The 23,996-nt window shown below is 35.8% G+C and overlaps 1 protein-coding gene across 1 annotated transcript in view; it reads right to left on the bottom strand.

The window, feature by feature from the left end:
• Nucleotides 1–22,124, bottom strand: part of trpn1 (transient receptor potential cation channel, subfamily N, member 1) — a 48,581-nt gene extending 26,457 nt beyond the window's left edge. Inside the window, 8 exon segments of the mRNA NM_183349.1 lie at nt 1,700–1,801; nt 2,008–2,109; nt 4,498–4,596; nt 8,596–8,700; nt 10,578–10,691; nt 12,744–12,839; nt 19,008–19,109; nt 21,830–22,124. Coding sequence (NP_899192.1) covers nt 1,700–1,801; nt 2,008–2,109; nt 4,498–4,596; nt 8,596–8,700; nt 10,578–10,691; nt 12,744–12,839; nt 19,008–19,109; nt 21,830–21,964 — 855 coding nt within the window. The 5' untranslated portion in view covers nt 21,965–22,124.
• Between the last annotated feature and the right edge of the window lie 1,872 nt (nt 22,125–23,996).

Below are 23,996 nucleotides of genomic sequence, written 5' to 3'. Positions count from 1 at the left end.
TCAGAAGACGTAAAGAAACCTTAAAGTCATAGTGCACCCAAAAATGAAAATTCAGTCATCCTTTACTCACCCTCTGCTTGTTTCCAATCCTGTTTTAGTTTCTTTGTCTCTGCTGCTCAACACAATGATATTTTGAACAATGTTGGAAACCAGTGGCCATTTATGGAGACAGTGTTTTTAATTATGGCAACTGGTTTCCATCATTCTTCAAAGTATCTTCTTTTATTTTCAGCAGAATAAACAAACTATTAAAAAATTAGACTTAAGAAAGCTGGAAATCACTTATGGCTCAACAAATAATGTGTTCATTTTAATTTTTGAGTGAATTATTACTTTAAAAGGTGCACTGAGCAATATTTGAAAGTCTTTAAACACACCGGTAGCCAATCAGCAGTAAGGGGCGTGTCTAGCAACAATAGCAGAGTCATGAATAAAGGTGTGGTCTCGTTTGGTCATGGGCATTTGTTTTTAAAAACAATTTACAGCCAATCAGCAGTAAGGGGCGTGTCTAACAATAGCAGAGTTATGAAAAAGAGGCGTGGTCTTGTTTAATTATGGGCATTTGTTTTTAAAAACAATTTACAGCCAATCAGCAGTAAGGGCGTGTCTAACAATAGCAGAGTTATGAAAAAGAGGCGTGGTCTTGTTTAATTATGGGCATTTGTTTTTAAAAACAATTTACAGCCAATCAGCAGTAAGGGCGTGTCTAACAATAGCAGAGTTATGAAAAAGAGGCGTGGTCTTGTTTAATTATGGGCATTTGTTTTTAAAAACAATTTACAACCAATCAGCAGTAAGGGGGCGTGTCTAGCAACAATAGCAGAGTTATGAAAAAGAGGCGTGGTCTCGTTTGGTCATGGGCATTTGTTTTTAAAAACAATTTACAGCCAATCAGCAGTAAGGGGGCGTGTCTAGCAATAATAGCAGAGTTATGAAAAAGAGGCGTGGTATCGTTTGGTCATGGGCATTTGTTTTTAAAAACAATTTACAGCCAATCAGCAGTAAGGGGGCGTGTCTAGCAACAATAGCAGAGTTATGAAAAAGAGGCGTGGTCTCGTTTGGTCATGGGCATTTGTTTTTAAAAACAATTTACAGCCAATCAGCATTAAGGTGCGTGTCTAGCAACAATAGCAGAAATAGAAAAAGGGGCGTGGTCTCATTGGCTTACGGACAATTGTTTTTTTTTAATTTGCAGTAAGTTGTGTGTCTACTAAAAATAGTGGTGATAACAAATGGGGTGTGGTCTTGTTTGGTTATGGGCATTTGTTTACACCCAATCAGGCATTTGTTTACAACAATTTACACCCAATCAGCAGTAAGGGGCGTGTCTAGCAACAATAGCAGAGTTATGAAAAGGAGGCGTGGTCTTGTTTGGTCAAGGGCATTTGTTTTTAAAAACAATTTACAGCCAATCAGCAGTAAGGGGCGTGTCAAGCAACAATAGCAGAGTCATGAAAAAAGGCGTGGTCTTGTTTAGTTTATGGGTGCTTGTTTTCAACACACTTGCAGCTAATCAGCAGCAAGGGGCGTGTCTAGCAACAATAGCAGAGATAACAAAAAGAGGAGTGGTCTTGTTGGGTTATGGGCGTGTTTGTTTTTAGTTAATGTTAGAGTGTGTGTGTGTGTGTGTGTGTGTGTGTGTGTGTGTGTGTGTAGATATCTCAACAGTAGTGTATGATACTGTATGTGAGCGAGTCACCTTGGTTCTTGCTAACACACAGGACCTGAATTTCTCAGTGAGGATCTCCACTACATTGGTGTGTCCCCGCTCTGCTGCGATGTGGAGAGGAGATCTGTCCATCTGACACACAAACACACAACTCTGTTAACAAAACACTGCGCTGACAGACACATTTTATAGACACTTTTGTTGGTCAGGGTTTGCAAACCTCCATCATTTGGGAAATATTTGAACATTGAACATTCACAAAAGGGCGAATAATTCAGACTTCACCTGTAGATGTAATCAGGGAAACATCTGTGAAACTCTGCTAATAACAGTCTCACCTTGTCAGAGATGTTAGCATTGGCCTTGCAGAGATACAGAAACTTCAGCATGTTCTCGTCTCCTTCATGAGCTGCGATGTGTAGAGGAGTCTGACCTTCATCCTGTCCACAAACAACACACACAAACCACACACTTACAGCATCTGTATTTATCTGCATTGATCTGTCAGCTGTAAATAATGTGTGAGACTCTCTGATGAATACTGAGAGACGAATAACTGATCAGAAGCACTTAAACATCCCACTGAAACTCAAGCTGGCAGAGAACTCTTCTGTTCACATATACTGATCTACACACAATTCAGCCCAGTGCAAGGTTCACACAGAAAACTACACTAATAAAACAAGATTGGCATTGGAAAGCAGCGTACACTTCTATAAAATAATAGATTACTAACTTACAAAACAACATCAAGGCAACATTGTGAATTTTCATTTAGTTTAAGTTCTTAAAAGATTAAAAGATTTTCAAAAGATTATAGCGATGTACAGACAATTTAAAAAGACAAAAAGTAACGAATGCCAAAAAATTAACTATAATAATCATTTAGAGGTTTGGTTGTTAGGGATGGTAGAGTCAGAATTTGGCCTCAACAATGAAAGCATGGATCATCCTGCCTTGTATCATCGGTTCAGGCTGGTGGTGGTGGTGTAATGGTGTGGGGGAGATTTTCTTTGGGTCCATTAGTACCAATTGAGCATCAATGCCACAGCCTACCTGAGTATTGCTGCTGACCATGTCCATCCCTTTATGAGCACAGTGTCTCCATCTTCTGATGGCTACTTCCAGCAGGATAACGCAGCATGTCATAAAGCTCAATCATCTCAGACTGGTTTCTTGAACATGACGATGAGTTCACTGTACTCAAATGGCCTCCACAGTCACCAGAGCTCAATCTAATAGAGCAGCTTTGGGATGTGGTGGAACGGGAGATTGTCATCATGGATGTGCAGCCGACAAATCTGCAGCAACTGTGTGATGTTATCATGTCAATATGGAGCAAAATCTCTGAGGAATATTTCCAGTAGCTTGTTGAATCTCTGCCACACAAGATTAAGGCGGTTCTGAAGGCAAAAGGGGTCCAACTACAGTAGTTACTAGTAAGGTGTACCTAATAAAGTGGCCGTTGAGTGAGTGAGTGTGTGTGTGTGTGTGTGTGTGTGTGTGTGTGTGTGTGTGTGTATATATATATATATATATATATATATATATATATATATATATATATATATATATATATATATATATATATATATATATATATATATACACATATACTTTTTTAAAGAAACAAAAATCAAAACAAATAATTAGGTAATAAACTTCAAAAATAAGATAAAAATTACTAATATATATTTTTTTTAATTTATATATTAACATATATATATATATTTTTTTTTTAAATTACCACATTTTTTATAACCAACATTGTGTTTTTGGTTTTTCATCTTTAATGTTTGGCAGTAGTATGTATTTATTAAGAATTCTGCTGTCAATAGCAGCAAAAAAAATCCACGATGATGGTGATTTGCCATAACAGCTTAAAATTTAAATTAAAAAAATTGAATTTGAAAAATGTATAATTTGTAACACTAGCAAATGAATCGAATAAATTGTTATTATTGCATTTTGATTTGATTACTGCAAATTAATTTTATATTAATAAAAAATGTAATTTTGACATAAAATTGTATACTGCAAATTTTAAATTAAACATTTTAAAAATATTTTATTTAGATATTTTCTTGAAGAATCCTTTCTGGTAAACTGAAAACACACACACACACACACACACACACACATATATATATATATAAACATTTAAAGAAGCAAATAAGAAAAAGACTATATTGTTAACAAAAAAACTATTTGAGAGGCTAAAAATAATAGGCCACATATTTATAATAAATGCTATAATTGCACACATACTGTAAGTGACACTGTAGTAGAGCAGGATCTGTCTGAGCTGAATCTACAGGGATAATGGTGACGGATGTTTTGGAGACACTGATGGACTGTTTTCCTCCAGACGGGGGGAAGAGAGCACCATTAACATGGAGACAGATATTGTGAGCAATCAAAAGGGCCGATGAATGTCAACAATGCCCTCGAGTACAAAAATCTGCCTGTTCCTTCCTCAAAACGCCTCCAAAATCCATTATCTGACTCCTGTCCATTAACTGTGTGTACAACTGTGTGAGATCACATCTACTCCATTACTCTGCTCACGTCTGACTTCATCTGCTCTACAACTGTTTTAGTAAATACAGCAAAACACATGCGGTAATCTGGGTATGAAATATACTTCACAGGAGAAAATACTACAGACAGATAGGCACGCTCACAAACTATCTACAAATTTTAGACTTTTGCACAAATGAAAGCTCAATAAAATGTATGAGGCGCATCAGGACATTGACTCAAAGCACAGGCGATATAAACACCAGATAAGCGTTCTGAAAGTGTCTTTGTTTCAGCGTTTTGCTTACATTCTGAGAATCTGGATTGGCCCCGAACTCCACCAGGATTTTGGCCATCTCTACATCTCTCCGTCTGCAGCAGATGTGAAGCGCTGTGTCTCCATTTGCCTGCAAACACAGTCCAGCCATCAGAACACAAACCAGATCCAGTCAACTGGGGTGATTCTATAGTTGCTATGGTAACACAATGACTAAAGTAACTTATCTTTTGTCATTCTATATTTGCTAGGGTAACAACAATTACAGTAATTAATCTGTTGTAGTTGTATAAATTGCTTCCTTGTCCTCATTTGTAAGTCGCTTTGGATAAAAGCGTCTGCTAAATGACTAAATGTAAATGTTGTGATTCTACAGTTGCTATGGTAACACAACAACTAAAGTAATTCATTTGTTGTGGTGATTCTACAGTTGCTATGGTAACACAACAACTAAAGTAATTCATTTGTTGTGGTGATTCTACAGTTGCTATGGTAACACAACAACTAAAGTAATTCATTTGTTGTGGTGATTCTATAGTTGCTATGGTAACACAACAACTAAAGTAATTCATCTTTGTTGGTGATTCTATAGTTGCTATGGTAACACAACAACTAAAGTAATTCATTTGTTGTGGTGATTCTACAGTTGCTATGGTAACACAACAACTAAAGTAATTCATTTGTTGTGGTGATTCTATAGTTGCTATGGTAACACAACAACTAAAGTAATTCATTTGTTGTGGTGATTCTATAGTTGCTATGGTAACTCAACAACTAAAGTAATTCATCTTTGTTGGTGATTCTATAGTTGCTATGGTAACACAACAACTAAAGTAATTCATTTGTTGTGGTGATTCTACAGTTGCTATGGTAACACAACAACTAAAGTAATTCATTTGTTGTGGTGATTCTACAGTTGCTATGGTAACACAACAACTAAAGTAATTCATTTGTTGTGGTGATTCTATAGTTGCTATGGTAACACAACAACTAAAGTAATTCATCTTTGTTGGTGATTCTATAGTTGCTATGGTAACACAACAACTAAAGTAATTCATTTGTTGTGGTGATTCTACAGTTGCTATGGTAACACAACAACTAAAGTAATTCATTTGTTGTGGTGATTCTATAGTTGCTATGGTAACTCAACAACTAAAGTAATTCATCTTTGTTGGTGATTCTATAGTTGCTATGGTAACACAACAACTAAAGTAATTCATTTGTTGTGGTGATTCTACAGTTGCTATGGTAACACAACAACTAAAGTAATTCATTTGTTGTGGTGATTCTATAGTTGCTATGGTAACACAACAACTAAAGTAATTCATCTTTGTTGGTGATTCTATAGTTGCTATGGTAACACAACAACTAAAGTAATTCATTTGTTGTGGTGATTCTATAGTTGCTATGGTAACACAACAACTAAAGTAATTCATTTGTTGTGGTGATTCTATAGTTGCTATGGTAACACAACAACTAATGCCTAGTTCAGACTGCGTGATTTTAGCCCCGATTTTGGCTCGCCGACAGGTTTTGAGAAATCGCCGACAAATGCCTGAAATCACAGGCAAATCGCTGCTCGTGCACGTGAGTGACAATCACACAGTATGAACGATCAAAGACGCAATTTGAGAGAATCGCCGATGAGTCGCCGATGCCTGCGAGATATTTGGCATGCTAAATATCTGGAGCTGGTGGCGATTCAAATCATGCCTTGTGAATTGAGTTTTGACTGAAAATAACATCAGCGATCGCCTACATCCAATGACAAAGCAGCTTTCACTTGTGTGTGTGTGTGTATAGCTGCTGCAGGCCAGCAGGAGGCTGGGGGAGAAGGTAAAAGCGCTCTTTTTTGGTTTATTTGGACTCACGAAATGAAGGAAAAACTCGTGGAGGTTTGACAGGACTCAGGAGCAACCGTGTCTGTTTGACGGTTCATACAGAAAAAAATTAGTTTATTATCAACGTTGAGGAGAAATGGCTAATTCCATTTAAACCCAGGTGAGCAAACATGTACACGTTCTACCCCATTAAAGGCTTCTTTCTCATTATGTAGTTATGAGAACGTAGTTTGGACGAAATTGTCGGCGATTCTTCCTATAGTAAAGTCATGCAATCTGAAAGCCCCTGTCCCCGATCCATCTTGCAGTGTAAACAAAGCAGCGACGAAACACTAGCCCAGATAGTCATGCAGTGTGAAAACATCTGTGACACGACTACTTTGAAAATCATGCAGTCTGAACTCGGCATAAAGTAATTCATCTTTGTTGGTGATTCTATAGTTGCTATGGTAACACAACAACTAAAGTAATTCATTTGTTGTGGTGATTCTATAGTTGCTATGGTAACACAACAACTAAAGTAATTCATCTTGGTTGGTGATTCTATAGTTGCTATGGTAACACAACAACTAAAGTAATTCATTTGTTGTGGTGATTCTATAGTTGCTATGGTAACACAACAACTAAAGTAATTCATCTTAGTTGGTGATTCTATAGTTGCTATGGTAACACAACAACTAAAGTAATTCATCTGTTGTGGTGATTCTAATGTTGCTATGGAAGCACAGTGTCACCGTTTGCCTGCAAACAAAATCCAGCCATCAGAACACAAACCAGATGCTTCATACAAATCAAGCTAAGACACAAATCGGGTTCAATATTGTTTTAAAACAACTGTCCATCAACATTCACCAGATCCAGGTTTAATGTTATGGATCAGTGAAAAAGGAGGATCTTCCAAACATCTTGTTTTATAAGAAATGTAATTCTGTTTATGCCGGTTGCATGTGTTTTGGTAAAAAAAGTTTCATTTCTATAACAACAACAACAAAAACAAAGAAAAAAAGTTTATTCAGCCTTAATGTCAAAGTGTGTCCTTTGTACTGGCTGTAACAGAGTTTTGATTTGGCAAAAAAAATATTATATTATAAAAAATCTTTCGTAATAAAAAGCAATAATACAGGAATTTCATGAAAATGTTATTAATGGATTTTAATCAACAATATCAGACTTTTAATGAGTATGAATGAGCTTTTAATTACTTAATAAACATAGAATAAATAATAATAGAATAAACACTTTCTTTTTGTGCTTTTTTTAAGTTTGAAAGATTAAAAGGTTTGTGCCTTTCCTTTTCTTTTTACATTCATTTTAAACCTGTTTTAACACTTTTTAATCTGTTTTTAGTCATTTTCTACATTATTTTTCATATTATATTTTATGGTTTATTTTATGTTACTTATATTAATAATAATAATAATAATAAAAATAATAATAATAATAATAATAACAACAACAACAACAACAACAACAACAACAACAACAACAACAACAACAATAAAAAAAATAACAATAATAATAATTATCTCCCTGCGTTGCGTGGGTTTCCTCCGAGTGCTCCGGTTTCCCCCACAGTCCAAAGACATGCGGTACTGAATTGGGTAGGCTAAATTGAATTTTAGATCTGAATTGGGTATGTATGAGTGTGAATAAGCGTGTGTGGATGTTTCCCAGAGATGGGTTGCAGCTGGAAGGGCATCCGCTGCGTAAAAACGTGCTGGATAAGTTGGCGGTTCAGTCTGCTGTGGTGACCATAGATTAATAAAGGGACTAAACAGACAAGAAAATGAATGAATGAATCAATCAATTCTAATGTTTTTTTTTTAAATAGCTTAATTGATATGCTGTAATCAGACTGTGAGCAAGAATAGTTTATACATATTTTTTTTATGCCACTAATATGTAAAAAAGCCATAAAAGCAAGTAATTTATCAAACATTTATTTTAGACCCAAATAATCAAGATTAATCTTCACATAGTACCAATTAAAAATGATCAAATGGAAAAATTAACACAAAAATAAATGGTTTTGTACTGCAGTGCTTTGGGTTTAAGAAAAGCGTACCACTTAAACACTAAATCTGCATTATTGCAGATCAGTGATCAGAGTTTCCACTTTAAGATCCATTCATCTGAAGAAAATGGCATTACATTAAACCATAATTATCTCCGCAAATAGAGAATTAGACATACAGTAACATGTAGCTCAATCCAAACGACTCCACCTCATGTATTTGATGATTTAAAGAGAGCCAGTAATAATATCAGTGAGGTCATGTGACTCTTACGGTCTTTGCAGCTCTGATCTGAGGCTCTGATTGGCTGGAGAGTAGCTCCCGAACAATTCCAACATTCCCGGCTTCGGCAGCCAGCAGCAGCGGAAGACAGCCGTTCTGGATAGAGGAAAATATTTAACATCTCAAAGTGGAGAATACTACATTTTACAACAATAAAATAGCAGTAATTCAAATTAAACAGCAACATCACATTATGGGTTGAACTGATTGAGCTCAGTGTAGTCAAACTTATATGTGTGTGTGTGTGCGTGCGTGTGTGTGTGCGTGCGTGCGTGCGTGCGTGCGTGTGTGCGTGTGTGTGTGTGTGTGTGTGTGTGTGTGTGTGTGTGTTAAATATCTCCAACGCAATCTCACAGGAATTCGTAACTTTTTGATTTAGTGGCTAATTCGTATGAATTCGTACGATCTAATTCATACAATTTAGTACGATGTACTCATCACCCAATGACTGTTATGGTTAGGGGCCACGCCTCCTTTTTTTAATATATTTTTTTATTGGTGTTTAACAAGACAATACATCAAAGGATACAATACAACATAGGAAAAACTACAGATTGCCTTATTTTTCTTATTTTACCACTATCCCCTAAAAATAAAATAAATTAAATATATGAATTATAAACAAACATATCCTCTGAAAAAAAATAAAAATAAATAAATAAAAATTAAATAAAAATTTAAAGAAATTCTTAAAAAAAGATAATAATAATAAATGATCAACTTTACGATAAGAGCAATAAATAAATAAATAAATAAATAAATAAACAAATCACATTAAGGAGTCAATATTTTCTCTTTCCAATTATTTACTGTGTATTAGATCTGATATCAACTGAGCAGGGTAAGCCTTAGGTATCATCTAAAACAGGGTTCCAGGTCTTGTAAAAAGATTTAACAGCTCCTGCAAGTAAACATCTTAATTTCTCAAGTTTTATGTAACTAAAGATTTCTCGCATCCACATGTCATGTAATGGAGGAATCACCTGTTTTCATTTGATAAGAATGGCTCCTCTAGCTAAAAGAGTAGAAAAAGAAATAACCTGGCGAGATGCAACAGTCAAGTCAGCTCTCTCTGAGATACCACAACGAGCTGTCAAGGGGTTAGGGTCTAGATTTATGCTAACAGATTTATTAAGTGTCAAAAACACCAGAGGTTTTTTAATTGGGGAAAACTCCAGAACATATGGAGAAGATTGGCAGGAGACTGCTTACAGCCATGACAGGCATCACTTCTATCAGGGAAAAATTTGGCTAATTTGGCATTGGTTAAATGAGCTCTATGGAGCACCTTACACTGCATAAGGCCATGTCTGGCGCATATAGAAGAGGAGTGGACCGTCTTTAAAATATCCTCCCATTGTTCTTCCATAATATCAACACCAAGGTCATTTCCCCAAGATTCCTTGAGAGAAACTATAAGATTTTCATTTAGTGTTTTTATTAAATTATAAATTGCTGATATTAAATGTTTCTGCAGAAATCAGTTTTATAAGGGGGTTATACACAGGTGTGTGTCAGCAGTGTGTGAATATCTCCAGCCTCTAATGGTAAACATGAATTAATTGTATTTGTTATAATCAGACTTGATTTTAACACTTTGATTGACATTCTCCCTTTGTATGATGTCATCAGAGGAGGAAAGCCCCGCCCACTAGTGACCATCTCTCCCTCATTAGCATATGACGTTACTTTTGTTTTTGAATCTGCTACTAAGCTGACACACAGGCATTCATAGCTCCGCCCTCTTCTATAAAGATCACAATCTCATTTGCATTTAAAGCGACAGTCACAAAAACACCACATGATTAGGGTCAAAGCCTAAAAGGGTCAGATTCAGAGAGTTAGAGAACATTATCAGTGTGGTATTTTTAGCTGAAACTACACACACACACACACACACACACACACACACACCTCTAGAGACATCATTTTGTAAAAAAGGCATAATAGAAAGGACAAAGAAGTGTTTGTACCTTGTCAGGTGTCAGTCGAGCGTCTTTACTGCTGAACTTGAGCAGGGTTTGCACCACAGCGAGGCCTCCGGTGGATCGAGATGCAGCGTAATGCAGAGGCAGCTGATCATTGGGCTGCATTAATGTGAGAATAAGATTATTACATTATTTTTAGAACCTAAAATAAATGTGGCCTTTTCCAGTGCTCATGTTAACTAATTCATGCATTAACGTCTGGAATACAAATGTAAAGTGTTTCCGGAACTGCCAAATCACAACACAAACACTCAAATGGAGAATGTAAACATAATCAGCTGCATGTTTTCTAAGCTCATTTCCTGAACACACAGGAAATGCTTTCAGACACGTCTCATTGGTCACGATCATTCAGAATTCAGTGAAAAGTCGTCTCCTTAGATTGTTTCACTGTAATGCCATATGTAATTTATTATTATTAATGTTCAATGTTTACTCAAAGAAAATTAAAAATAATCTTACTTCACATTTGTGTCTTGTTGTCCAGTTAAAAATACTGAACAGTCTTAAATTAAGATGCATTTACTTCAGATGGAATTTATTGACCCACTACCACATATTATTGCTTAATTGATCGCACTATTATGTCTTTCTTTACTTTTTCATTATTTTATAACCTGCTTTAACACATTTTAATCTGTTTTTAGTCATTTTTATTCTTTGTTTTTATTTTCTTATACACTTGTCTCTTTTATTCCGGTTTATGTAAAGCACTTTCAATTGCCACTGTGTATGAAATGTGCTATATAAACAAACTTGCCTTGCCTTTAAACAGAAAATGAATAAATATATAAATAGGTCTGATATATATATATATATATATATACATATATATATATATATATATATATATACATATATATATATATACATACATATATATATATATATATATATATATATATATATATTATATATATATATATATATATATATATATATATATATATATACATATATATATATATATATATATATATATATATATATATATATATATATATATATATATATATATATATATATATATATATATATATATATATATATATATATATATATATATATATATATATATATATATATATATATATATATATATATATATATATATATAAAGTGCTTAAAGTGACATTTAAAGGCTTAACTTGGTTAACTAGGCAGGTTAGGGTAGTTAGACAAGTTATTTTATAATGATGGTTTGTTCTGTAGACTATTGAAAAATATATTGCTTAAGGGGCTAATAATATTGACCTTAAAATGTTTTTTTTATTATTATTTTTATTAAAAACTGCTTTTATTCTAGCCGAAATAAAACAAATAAGACTTTCTCCGGAAGAAAAAATATTATCAGACATACGGTGAAAATTTCCTGAATCTGTTTAACATAATTTGGGAAATATTTAAAAAAGAGGAAAAAGAAATCAAAGGGGGGCTAATATATATATATATATATATATATATATATATATATATATATAAGTTAAATGAAATGACGAGTGCGTGAAGACTAAACAACATAGGTTTTTAAGAACCACTATACGTTGTTTACATCTGTTTTCATTACTCCACAATCAGTATTATATACTGTTTACTTTCATAGATATTTATATATTTACATTTCATAATTATACTTCAGACACTTCTGTGTATATATGTGTATTTATGTGTATGTTGTGTGCATGACTTCACTGTGGACGACAGAGTAAGAATTTCATTGTACAGGGAAACAATAAACAACTGAATTGAATTGAGTTTATTTGCGTAGGCCGCGTCTAAATTAATCTGAATATACTTGAAAATGACGTTTTCATCTAAAAATGCCACATGTCCACACTATCACTATCAATTCTTTCTGCAAAATGGTCATCCACACTAATAAGATTGAAACAACCGAAAAACGGTGACTTGATATGGACAGAAGGCTGAAAGGAAGTTATATGCGTTTATAACTTAACACATAGATATAAACACAAAAATATGCGTTTTCAGTGAACATGTATTAGTATGGACATGGTCTGACGAGGGCAACTCAAATAACAGGGAATGACAAATACAAACATGGAACTGAACACAGGAACAAAACCGGGATGGGAAGATTATAGATTATACTTATTTGATCAGTCAGTGTGATGAAGGTGAAGGTCTCACCCCTGCTGGTGAATTGGGGTCAGTTTTTCTGACCAGCAGTTTGACGATCTCGTCTTTGGAGTGAGCAGCGGCGATGTGTAAAGCTGATCTGCCATCCTGAATAACAACAACAACAACAACAGCATTCAATAATTATAGCTATTATTATGAAATGCCTGATCATGACTGATCTTTAACTAGTCAAAACAGAGACACAAGACATTCATTTGTTTACCTTCGCCACAGCGTAATGAACCGCCAACTTATTCAGCATATATTTTACACAGCGGATGCCCAACCACGCCTGGAAACACCCACACATTCACTACAACTAATTTAGATCCTCAATTTTCCTATGGCGCATGTGTTTGGACTGTGGGGGAAACCGGAGCACTCGGAAGAAACTCACACCAACATGAGGAGAACATGCAAACTCCACACAGAAATGCCAACTGACCCAGCGGGAGCTCAAACCAGAGACCTTCTTGCTGTTAGGCTACAGTGTTGGGCCACCACTGGGCCACCGTGTTGCCCCAACACATAAGTCATGATTTTTAAAATGCTTCTCTTTTAAATAAGATTAAACTCATGCATTTGGGTTGGTGTTATAAAATTGTAGGCATATTTAAAGAAAAAAAACTATGCTGTTTTCCAGATAGAGAGATGAAGGGAGGAGCAGCTCTTTACTAACAGTAACAGTACTAACATTAACGATAATGAAACATACAATAATTTTGTTCTTCGCTTTGACCTTATTGATGAATATTGAAAAACAATGAAAGCAATATGACAGCAATTATATATTGTTTACACTCAATGGCCACTTTATTAGGTACACCTGTCCAACTGCTTGTTAACGCAAATTTCTAATCAGCCGATCACATGGCAGCAACTCAATGCATTTAGGCATGTAGACACGATCTGCTGAAGTACAAAGCGAGCATCAGAATGGGGAAGAAAGGGGATTTAAGTGACTTTGAACATGACTGGTCTGAGTATTTCAGAAACTGCTGATCTACTGGGATTTTCACGCACAACCATCTCTAGGGTTTACAGAGAATGCTCCGACAAAGAGGAAATTGGAGAAGATTGGAGAAACGTTGCTGCTCTGATGAGTCTCCATTTCTGCTGACACATTCAGATGCTCGGCTCAGAACTTGGCCTCAACAACATGCAAGCATGGATCCATCCTGCCTTGTATCAGCGGTTCAGGCTGGTGGTGGTGGTGGTGTAATGGTGTGGGGGAGATTTTCTTGGCACACTTTGGGCTCATTAGTACCAATTGAGCATGGTGTCGATGCCGCAGCCTACCTGAGTATTGCTACTGACCATATCCATCTATTTATGACCACAGTGTCTCCATCTTCTGATGGCAGCAGGATAACGCACCATGTCAAAGCACACAACCTTCAAATGGCCTCCACAGTCACCAGATCTCAATCTAATAGAGCAGCTTTGGGATGTGGTGGAACGGGAGATTGGCTTCATGGATGTGCAGTTGACAAATCTGCAGCAACTGTGTGATGCAATCAAGTCAATATGGAGCAAAATCTCTGAGGAATATTTCCAGTAGCTTGTTGAATCTACGCCATGAAAGATTAAGGCAGTTCTGAAAGCAAAAGGAGTACTAGTAAGGTGTACCTAATAAAGTGGCCGGTGAGTGTATATATATATATATATATATATATATATATATATATATATATATATATATATATATATATATATATATATATATAGAATTAGAACTAAATATGAACATTTTAAGAACAGTAAATGACTTTAGTAATAGTATAGTTTTTTTTTAAACATGCACCAATAACCTTAATGTTTTATAGTGAGGTTTGAAAGAGTTTTAGGATTAGTAAATTAAATTAAAAAAAAAAAACAATGTAAAAAAAGTAAAAAACAAAACAAAAACATAAGTAAATAAAACTCTTAAATGCAGTGGTATGAAGTTAATTTGTGTGGAAAACGTTGTGCTGATCATCCTTGAAATGTTGTCGAATTGTGTCTCCAGTGTTTACATGAGCTCATTGTCTTTTCTCCCGGTTTGAAGTTGCTGAAGAGCAAGATTATAATGCTAATGGCGGTTATTCAAGGACACACACACACACACACACACACACACACACACACACACACACACACACACACACACACACACACACACACACACACACACACACACACACACACACACACACACACACACACAGCTGGACAGGCATTCCTGCAGGATCTCCAAGAGCTACCGAATGAGCAAGGATCTCGTAAGCTTTCAAGTAAAGCAGGATGCTAACCGTCGTCCCATCAAATAAACACACAAACCAGCAGGCTACAACTCAAAGGAGCTCGTCTGCACACATAACAACACACTTCCAGATTCACGCTGTTCCCTCAGTTTAGATTCTGCTGTTGGAAATGTCTGTGCCACACTTTATGTTAACCAGGACTACAATATCATCTGTTTACAGTATTGAACATGCTAATGCTAAGCTAACTTCATGGTAACTTGTGGTCGACCACAAAGAACACGAGCATAACACAACCCTGTTGGCACTGTAATTAATAATGTTTTTATTCTGAAACATTGTATCAAATTAAAGGAACAGATTTACCGGCCGTATCTAAAATGGCCTACTGCTCACTGCGTTTGATTTAATTGTAATACTTGGCCGTCAGAATAGTGTGTTCTATACAGTATGAATGGGAGTATTATGAATGGAACGCAGACGTACTACATCAGCCATTTTGTCATGATCACGTGATCTACCCACGTCAGTTGTGTCGCTTCACTCCCATTCATAAATTCTCTTGCAGTCCATCATGGGATAGCGGATCAAGTTTATAAATTTGGACATACTGATCCGCTTGCATAGTATTTTTACCTATACCTATTTTTAACTATATAGTATGGAAGAATGCGGTTTCAGATGCAGCCATGGATGGCATGTTCTCTTCAAATTAATAAAGATAGATACTTTTTTTATATATGAAAAAAAAATGTAACCCCAAATTTAGCATTTTGATATGTATTTTTTTATTAGTTGATTGATTGGTTGGTTGGTTGGTTGGTTGGGAATTAATTTATTGGTTGATTTGTTGGTTGGTTTGTTGATTGATTGGTTGGTTGAATGGTTTGTTGGTTGGTTGGTTGGTTGGTTGATTGATTGACTGATTGGTTGGCTGGTTAATTGGTGGGTTGATTGATTGATTGGCTTATTGGTTGGTTGGCTAATTGGTTGATTGATTTTATTTTTTGGTTGGTCGGTTGATTGGTTGATTTGTTGGTCGGTTGATGTTTGTTGATTGGTTGGCTGGTTAATTGGTCGGTTGATTGATTGATTGGCTTATTGGTTGGTTGGCTAATTGGTTGATTGATTTTATTTTTTGGTTGATTGGTTGATTGGTTGATTGTTTGGTCGGTTGATGTTTGTTAAATGGTTGGTTGGTTGGCTGGTTAATTGGTCGGTTTATTGGTTGGTTGGCTAATTGGTTGATTGATTTTATTTTTTGGTTGGTCGGTTGATTGGTTGATTTGTTGGTCGGTTGATGTTTGTTGATTGGTTGATTGGTTGGCTGGTTAATTGGTCGGTTGATTGATTGATTGGCTTATTGGTTGGTTGGTTAATTGGTTGATTGATTTTATTTTTTGGTTGATTGGTTGATTGTTTGGTCGGTTGATGTTTGTTAAATGGTTGGTTGGTTGGCTGGTTAATTGGTCGGTTTATTGGTTGGTTGGCTAATTGGTTGATTGATTTTATTTTTTGGTTGGTTGGTTGATTGGTTGATTGTTTGGTAGGTTGATGTTTGTTGATTGGTTGGTTGGTTGGCTGGTTAATTGGTGGGTTGATTGATTGATTGATTGAATAATTAATTCATTGACTGGTTGATTGATTGACTGGTTAATTGGTTTGCTGGCTGTACAGTTGGTTGATTAATTGGTTAATTAGTTAATTAATTTGTTGATTGGTTGATTTGTTTGGTGGTTGGTTTGTTTGTTGATTGATTGATTGATTGATTGGTTGATTAATTTGTTAGTTAATTGATTGGATTGTTGGTTTGCTTGATTGATTGATTGATTGATTGATTGATTGATTGATTGATTGATTGATTGATTGATTGATGGATTGATGGATGGATGGATGGATGGATTGATTGATTGTTGGTTGATTTATTGATTGGTTGATTGATTGGTTGATTGATTGATTTGTTAGTTAATTGGTTGGATTGTTGGTTTGCTTGATTGATTGATTGATTGATTGATTGATTGATTGATTGATTGATTGATTGATTGATTGAGTGATTGAGTGATGTTGGTAGATTTATTGATTGGTTGGTTGGTTGATTGGTTGTTGGTTGATTTGTTGGTTGATTGATTGATTGATTGATTTGATTGGTTGGTTAATTTAATGATTGGTTGATTGATTGATTTACTGGTTGGTTGATTCGTTCATTGATTGATTGATTTGTTGGTTGGTTGATTGGCTGATTGATTGTGCTCATCAGTGCTCTTACTAATGTCCGAATTCATGCACTCGACCTACAGATGAACAACCTCGGGAGCTAGAGTGCTGATTGAGATGCAGCCTCTAATAAGAAAATTAAATCAAACTGAACAAGCAAAAGGATGTCACTTGGAGAAACATGTTTTACAATGTACCTCATACTTTCCAGGAAGTTTAGTTAAAGAATCTCCTAAAACCACAAAGACACTGAAGCCCAGTTTTAAACACCTGAAAACCCCCCGAACACACAGCACTGAGCCGTCCAGACACCAGCGATGATGGATGGAAGATTTTACACACAGGAATCTTTACTCAATCACTTTACTTCTGCTGCTTTTGATGGATAACTGGCAGACGCCCTCACCCCGAGAGTGATCCATTCACACGTTACGCACCACACACACAGTCCAAGAGCTGTATTTCACCAGCAGAAAATCTGTAGAGTAATTCAATACATGTGATGTGGAGCAGACTCCAGTCCTCGTGGGTTTTTCGAGAAACTCAAATACAGACAAAACAGTTTGCTGTCGACTCGCCACTGAAAACAAACTTGATGAAATGCACCAATGAGGCTTACAAGACAACACGGCAATAAAATGCAGCTCACAACAAATCCAGTTATTACTGCAGCCAAGTAGCGTACACAGACATACACACACAACACCTGCTACGCATCGACAAACGTTTCCTTAATATTCCCAATTATTTTAATAAACTTTCAAAATATCCAGTTTTTTAGATGACGTATTAACATTATTTTTTGGTTACAATAACGTTATTCAAAAGATTTTTATAATGTTACAATCTCACGTTATATTAATGTATGTTATTAATTATTAATTGTCTGCAGAAACACTTTGATTGACATTTTTTCTCTGTATGTGTCTTCAGAGGGGTGAAAGCCCCGCCCACTAGTGACCAGCTCTCCTTCATTAGCATAGAACATCAGTCTCGCTTTTGAATCTGCCACTATGCTGACACACAGGCGTTTGTAGCTCCGCCCTCTTCTGAAAAGAGCACTACCTTATTTGAATTTAAAGTGACAGTCACCAAAATTGCACATTTAGCCTACAAAAGCCAAAAATCTTAAAAACATACTAGTTTTCTGGCACATTTTAGACAGAATTAATGTTTTATTGTTTAATTTATTTTATTATTTAATTATTTTATTGTTTAATTTTCCGGATATAGAGATATATATTAGCTAGTAAATATTGCCACTAATGAAAACTAGTATAATCACACCCAAAAAGGATTAAACTCTATAATAAATGTTCATGCTGTGACATTCAATGCATTCAACCACTCTAAAATCCGTCAATGCACTTCAGTGTTGCTTGTTTAATGTTATTCAGATTAATACTGCTGCTTTACAGCAATAATAACCCAGAGATATGGTCAGATTTGAACATTTATACATTTAACAGACACTTTTATCCAGACTGACTCATTCTGATCTGAAATATCCTTATCCAGCCAGAGGAAATGGGATATATTTAATATCAACTCAACTTGTTATCTACTCTTTCACCAGGACTACAATGTAATCCAGTTAGAGGACAAATGGAGATATTTGCCTTCTCTAATTAAAAAAAGATCACAGTAATTCCCCGTGTTCGTCTTCTAGAGTTTCATAAAAGATCTAAATGTGATTTTAGAATATATAACAGCCTCAAATCCACTGAAGCGTTTCCATTAAAAGCGTCATCGTGCAGCATCTGTGGGAGTTTTTGTCAACTGTAAGACTCTATTCCAGATGTTGGGAAACTCCTACCTTGGTTTTGTCGCTTGGGTTGCCCCCGAGCTCCAGTAACCTGTCAAGGACTGACAGACGGCTCTCCCGCACCGCCAGCATCAGCAGACTCAGACCCGACTCCTGAGAGAAAACAGCAGCATTACTCACTGCAGACATGTGTGGTTTACTACAGTACTCACAGCAGGAGCGCAACACTTCTGCATTACACATGAGGACAGTCACAATGTCCAGCAGATGCAGATGCAAAGAAACAACTAAAAGCTTAAGTGCATATTTTTAATTAATTCATTTCCCTGGTGAAAAATCCACCTTAAACCAGCCTAAGCTGGTTGGCTGGTTTTAGCTGGTTGACCAGGCTGGTTTTAGAGGGGTTTTGGCCACTTCCAGGCTGGTTTCCAGCCATTTTCAGCCTGGTCTTAGCTGTTCAGGCTGGGAGATGACCAGCTAAAACCAGCTTGACCAGCCTAGCCAAGCTGGAAGTCCAGCCAAAACCAGCTATATCCAGCTTAAACCAGGCTGGTTAAGCTGGTTTTAGCTTTATTTGGCTGGTCATTTTCCAGCCTGACCAGCTAAGACCAGGCTGGAAATGGCTGAAAACCAGCCTGGAAGTGGCCAAAACCCCTCTAAAACCAGCCTGGTCGACCAGCTAAAACCAGCCAACCAGCCTAGGCTGGTTTAAGCTGGATTTTTCAGCAGGGTTATTTTATTTTCAGCTTAGTGCCTTTATTAATGTGCGGTTGCCACAGCGGAATGAACTGCCAACTTATCCAGCACATGTTTTTACGCAGCAGATGCCCTTCCAGCCGCAAATCATCACTGGAAAACATCCATACACGCTTATTCACACACATACACTACATTAATTTTAACATAATCAATTCACCTGTAACACATGGGTTTGGACTTATGGGGGCAACCAGAACACCCTGAGGAAACCCAAACGAACAACGTGCTACCCACTGCGCCACCACGTCGCCAGTTTTTAATTTAGATAAAGCATTTTAAACATTGCAAAAGCCTAATTATACCGCATTCAATAACAAATATGTCAATATTTTTAATTTTAAATACTAATTTCTACTAAGATCCATTATGATGGTGACAAGTTTATGATCAGAAGTGTTGCACAACCACAGCACAAGTCAGACACTTTATCTTTATTAGCCTAATACTATAAACAATAAATATTAATTCATAATTATGAAGAACAAAAACCCAGACTTATTCTGAATTAATTAGTATTTAATTAATGCATTTTAAATACATTAATCCAGATCCAATATGTTGATTATAAGTTCATTAAAAATGCATTTTATCCTTTACTAAATTATTTATAATTGGGGCATTTTGATGCATTAGCGCTCCATTTTGTAATAATAAACACCAATAATCATCAACATACAGATGTTTTACATTAGATTAATAAATAAAATGAAATTAAATAGTAAAAAGTGGGGGGGGGGGGGGGGCACTAGCATAGATCGAAGTGCACCAAATAATACACTAAAATCTCATCTAATCTAAAATTACAACATGAAAATGCATTAATGCATTAGGTAACTTATATTAAAATGCAGTAATAAGTTGCTATAACAAATATGTCTCCTGTACAAATACATTATAAAATGTTTATAGTTGATTATTTCATTTATATTTATGATAGTGATGTTTATTTACATTTTTATAAATAATTTCATGTACAATTCAGTGTAATGTTCGTTCATCAAATCACACTCAATATAAGTACTGGGTGGTTTTAATCCAGTGTCCTTTCAAATATGCACAAACCCAACGTTGGGTTATTTTTTATTAGGTTTAAATAAAAAATGTTGTACTCAGCTGTTGAGTTTGTCCATATCTGACCCACATTATCAGCATTTGACCCAGCCTTGGATTCAATCAAACAACTCTATATTTGCCAGTGTTTGACCCTGCGTTGGATTAAGACAACTCTATATATGGCAGTATTTGACCCAGAGTTAGATTAAAACAAACAACATTTGCCAGTGTTTGAACCAGAGTTGAATTAAAACAACCCCACATTTGCCAGTATTTGACCCAGAGTTGGATTAATACAAACAACACTATATTTGCCAGTTTTTGACCCAGAGATGAATTAAAACAACCCTATATATGGCAGTATTTGACACAGTGTTTAATTATAACAACCCTATATTTGCCAGTATTTGATCCAGCATTGAATTAAAACAAACAACCCTATATTTGCCAGCATTTAACCAAGCGTAGAATTAAAACAACCCTATATTTGCCAGTACTTGAGCCAGTGTTAAATTAAAACAAACAACCCTATATTTGCCAGCATTTAACCTAGCGTAGAATTAAAACAACCCTATATTTGCCAGTACTTGAGCCAGTGTTAAATTAAAACAAACAACCCTATATTTGCCAGTATTTGACCCAACATTAAATTAAAACAACCCTATTTTTGCCAGCATTTAACCTAGCGTAGAATTAAAACAACCCTATATTTGCTAGTACTTGAGCCAGTGTTAAATTAAAACAAACAACCCTTTATTTGCCAGCATTTGACCCAGCATTAAATTAAAACAACCCTATATTTGCCATGACCCAGCATTAAATTAAAACAACCCTATATTTGCCAGCATTTGACCCAGCATTAAATTAAAACAACCCTATATTTGCCAGCATTTGACCCAGCATTAAATTAAAACAACCCTATATTTGCCATGACCCAGCATTAAATTAAAACAACCCTATATTTGCCATGACCCAGCATTAAATTAAAACAACCCTATAATTGCCAGTATTTGACCCAGCGTTGGCTTGCAACAACCCTGTGTCTTTCGCGCATCTCTCACCTCATCGCACTGAAGTATGTCCGGATCTCCTCTCTCTAAAGTCTTGATCTTCTGCTCCAGCGCCATCCACTCTCCGCGGAGCGCCAGAGGCACCAGGCGCTGCGGGGCCCCGGGGACACACGAGCTCTCAGACATCACCGCGGAAAGACTAAACACAAACTAAACACACGCGGATCTGCGAACACAGGGACATAAGCGCGTGCATGTGAAATGGAGATGAGTGTCTGCTGCAGGTGTTGCTCCGCGGATCCTCCCCAGACTATAGTCCTCCCTCCTGCTGGTAGGAGGTACAGGATAACAAATAAAGCGGACATTCCTGCAACGCTGCGGTGGGTTAAAGATTGCAGACTCCGCCTTCAGTTCCTCCTGTTTCCCTGGATTGTACCAAAAGACTAGACACGAGTGCACGGCGAAAAAGCCCGAATAGGAGGAAAGTAATACAGCACTGTGTAAAAAGTGTGTTTTTAAGTTAAATCTAAGTTTGTTTGGACCTAAAAGCAGAAGTAAATGACACATCATCCCTTCCATCATTATTCTTTTGCTCATGCAATACAATAACTTAAATGTAGAAACCTGTGTACAATTACACATTAAAGTTGTAATGATTTGATTTGCCTGATACTGAATATAAGCACAGTTCTCTTTTGCTTTAACAATCATCACACACACACATATATATATATATATATATATATATATAGTTGCAAAATGTTTACAAGTCCATTAACAACTTTTCAGACTGGAGTCCCCGCCTGTTTTGCATTTAACTAGAGGAGACCTGGGGCCTGTTTCAGTAAGGAGGTTCAAACAACTCAGAGTTTAGCGCGCGCACCGTGACTATAAAAAGGCATTATCAATAGAGCGTAGACATTACGAGTGACTATGGCAACATCTTATAAAAGAGATCAGCATTTCTTTCTCCAGCTGAACTTGATGTTCTCATGCAACGTTATAGCAAATATGAGTGTATATATTTGAAAAGAAGCAGCCATCAACCAGTTAGCGTGGGAAAACAGCTGCTCAAGATAATGCCTAATTTAACTTTTTAAGTAGGCCTATTTAAATATTTAAGTATAATAAAATAAGTAATGTAATTTGTGACGTTAATATATTTTTTTTCTAAACTTTCTTTTATACATTTATTAGTTTTAAATGATTTAACGGTGCACTTGTGTGTCTGCCTTTTTTATTGATCAAGTGATAGAGGTTAATATAACATTTAAAAGGTAAGCAGTACTAAAAATAATTTTTAGAAAGAATAATAATCCCATTAATCTAGTTACATGCATGTCGAAGGTGAATTTAATTTAATTATTTATTAAAAAAGCATAAGCCATTCTAGTACAGTTCTTCTGTGTGTGACTAAAATGTAGGCAATAGCTATGTTTCCATCCAAATATATTACATAAATTTATGTGCAAAACTGGAATATTGCATAAAAGATGCGAATAAAATTCCATCCAACGAGTGAAAGAGAAAAAAATGGTCACTTCCTGATTTAACTGGCACCAAATATCAACAGTAAAAACAGAATTTACTGTGGTAGAAGAAGCTGCGTCAATTAATTCTTTATTTAGCCTAATTAATGTACTTGCGCCTCGATGTCAGAAGACAACGCTGAAACACAATGAACACATGGGGGCGTCTGAAGCCATGAGACGCGGAGACTCTTGACACGCACCAGACGTTCGGAGGTAATTAATAATATACACTAATACTGAAAGAGTTAAGGCATTTTAGAATGACTAAAACAATATTTAAGACGTGTTACAGTGTTCTCAGCCTCCATTTACACACATTTTCATTATCATATGATCATGATCTTTTAATCTTTTAATGTACATACTGTAATTTGTTCAGTAAAAGTGTTTCCATCGTAGTTTATGCGCACATTTTCTATCGAATAAAAGTTTATCCTACTCAGTTATGTGCGTTTTTTATGCATATTTTAAAAAGTTATGTGCATCATGACGTTTCTATCAATCGTTTTTATGCACGTATCCAAAATGAGCATTAAAATAGGTGGGTGGAAACGTAAGGCTAAGGCGAGAAATACCGCTTCATCTTTAAAAAAGGGGAGGAGACCGACAGAAACTCTGAGTTTAGAGAATAAAACCTGCTTCTGACCAGGTTAGATTCACAGAGTAAGTTACCACAGTAACTGACT

Source organism: Danio rerio, chromosome 19 (assembly GCF_052040795.2).
Source record: "Danio rerio strain M-AB ecotype USA chromosome 19, GRCz13ab, whole genome shotgun sequence".
NCBI lineage: Eukaryota > Metazoa > Chordata > Actinopteri > Cypriniformes > Danionidae > Danio > Danio rerio.
The sequence above is the reverse complement of the archived record's forward strand: the minus strand, read 5'-3'. Positions and strand labels throughout refer to the sequence as shown.